We start from the raw sequence: 2,422 nt of genomic DNA on the forward strand, positions 1-2,422 counted from the left end.
AGTCAGACTTGATTAGGCCAGATTTCTGAGATTAAAATCAGAATTCCGAGATTAAAGTCAGAATTATGAGAATAAAGTCAGACTTGATTAAAGTCCGAATACTGAGAAAAAAAATTAGAATGCTGAGAAAAAAGTCAGAATGCTGAGATTAAAGTCAGAATTATGAGAATAAAGTCAGACTTGATTAAAGTCCGAATACTGAGAAAAAAAGTTAGAATGCTGAGAAAAAAGTCAGAATGCTGAGATTAAAGTCAGAATTATTGGATTAAAGTCAGAATTATGAGATTAAAGTCAGAATTATGAGATTTAAGTCAGAATTCTGAGATTAAAGTCAGGATGCTGAGAAAAGAAAGTCAGAATGCTGAGAAAAAAAGTCAGAATCCTGAGAGATTAAAGTCAGAATTATGAGATTAAAGTCAGAATTATGAGATTAAAGTCAGAATTCTGACTTTTTTCCCATATTAAACTGAGATAAAATTTTAAAATCAGTCAACTTTTCTTTTTTTTCAGTGTCCCTAATCCTCTTCCGTAAAACACCTATCCATAATTTGTGTTTTATTCCCTAATCTAATCCAGTCGATCATTTCCTTCATCCACACGTCACAAAAATCAGGTGACGTGGTCAGAAATCTTCCTCTCTATATTTCTTCGGACCTCCAAGTCAGCAGCGGAGCTCAGGTAAACGTTTGTCGGAGTTCTAAAATCAATAATCGATCATAAATAAAGGTTAGGACAGCTAAACATGGCGGTCACATGATGTTTAGAGGGAACCAGCAGCTGTTACTACTGGATGACGGTGTAATACAGCTTTAAGATGCAGCAGCCTGACTAACCCAGCTAGCTAGCTAATGATTCATAAAGGCGACAGTAAAATCTATCCGGGACATCTTCGGCACATTTTACAAGGTCAGACACAAAGTCAAACCTCTCAGACTTCTGTCTCGGTTATAAATATCCACATTTTTCTCAGTTTAAAGGCCGGACTCTCAACGGTTAACTCTGACTAAATAAAGTTAGCTAAAACTAGCTAGCTAAAGTTGCTCTCAGTCCGTTGTTTTTTTCCACCGGTTATTTATAAGCTCTAAGTGATCAAACATATTAGATACCAGGCTTGTCATGTTAAAAAAAAAAAGTTAAATTAGAGCTTCTCTGTCGTGGAAGAGGTGTAAATATGGGAGCAGAAAGCAGCTGACTATCTGGATCAGAACTATTGGACGGACATGCTAACGATCCACCACTGCTTTATGCTCACGCGCTGCTAGGATTAGCCTCAATTAAAACTAATAATGTTAATGTTAGCTCAAAGTTAGCTGTCCAGCTCTGTGCAGAAGCAGCTGCTGCTTTGTGTGGGTTCATGTATTTCTGTTTGGTTTGCTCCCAGTTGCAGCATGGCCGAGAAAGCCCCTGATCTAACCCTGGTAGTGGGTCACACCCACCACGACCACAACCTTCATCACTTCACAGACCTGAATATAGAAAGGTGAGGAGGACTCAGACCTGCTGTTTGATGCTCTGTGCTTCAGTGTCTAATTAACCCCTTTAAAGCCTGAACCATGTAAGAATTGCCAGAACATTTGAGTTTTTCAAAATTAGAATGTCTTGAACCTTCTGAAAAATGATGTATAGGTTAAATTAGATAATTTATTTGCATCAAATTTGATACATTAGGCATTTCTGTTTAATGTTGTATATGTTATGTTCACTACATTTATTTAAAAGTTTAAATCAGTGTTTCAAGAACTAAAACATCACACTGACTATGCAGAAATCTCAAAAACTCATGTATCTAATATGATACACTTGGCTTTAAGGGGTTAAACATGGTGGTTGAAATGGAAGGAAAATGATTTGTGTTTTTTCCCCAAACTTTTTACAAATAAAAACTTGAACAACGAGCTTTAAACATGTACAGACTCAAATTCTTGACCTTTGTTTTTTAGTGAAATACCTTGAGCTGGATATCTAAATACAATTAAGGTCTGGGCTTTGACTAGGCCATTCTAAAGTCAATTATTGACTCAATTATTTCAATTATTCACATATATGTGGACCCTACCATAGCTGCTCTGGATCTACACTGGAAAAACAATCTAGAAATAAGTAAAAATGTCTTAAATTAAGTGTATTTACCTTTAATTTGAATAGGTAAATGAGATGATTTGCCAATGGAATTAATATTTTTACTGTTTAAATAAAATATTTAGATAATGTATTTGAAATAAGAAATTGTGCTTTATTATTTTGAATGTAAATTGTCTTGTCCCATTGTAAAATGTCTCTTTTACCTTCTCAATTCAATCCAAGAACAAATGCACTTATTTTAAGAAAAAAATGACTTATCTAGATTTGGATTTTTTTCCAGTGTAAGTCTAAGGAGGTGAAAGGCATACTGGAGGAATTTTTTTTATTTTTTGAAAAGACC

The 2,422-nt window shown here is 34.8% G+C and overlaps 1 protein-coding gene across 2 annotated transcripts in view; it reads left to right on the top strand.

Moving 5' to 3' along the window:
* The first annotated feature begins 604 nt into the window (after positions 1-604).
* Positions 605-2,422, top strand: part of scly (selenocysteine lyase) — a 9,926-nt gene continuing 8,108 nt past the window's right edge. The window contains exons 1-2 of one of the 2 annotated variants that reach the window (XM_015394998.1): positions 605-678; positions 1,382-1,480. In XM_015394998.1, coding sequence (XP_015250484.1) covers positions 1,389-1,480 — 92 coding nt within the window. In that variant the 5' untranslated portion in view covers positions 605-678; positions 1,382-1,388. Of the gene's footprint in view, positions 679-778; positions 907-1,381; positions 1,481-2,422 lie in introns of those variants that run through there. The other variant, XM_015394999.1, reaches the window with a different exon arrangement.

Source organism: Cyprinodon variegatus, unplaced genomic scaffold (genome assembly GCF_000732505.1).
Source record: "Cyprinodon variegatus isolate N-32 unplaced genomic scaffold, C_variegatus-1.0 Scaffold717, whole genome shotgun sequence".
NCBI classification, from domain to species: Eukaryota; Metazoa; Chordata; class Actinopteri; order Cyprinodontiformes; family Cyprinodontidae; genus Cyprinodon; species Cyprinodon variegatus.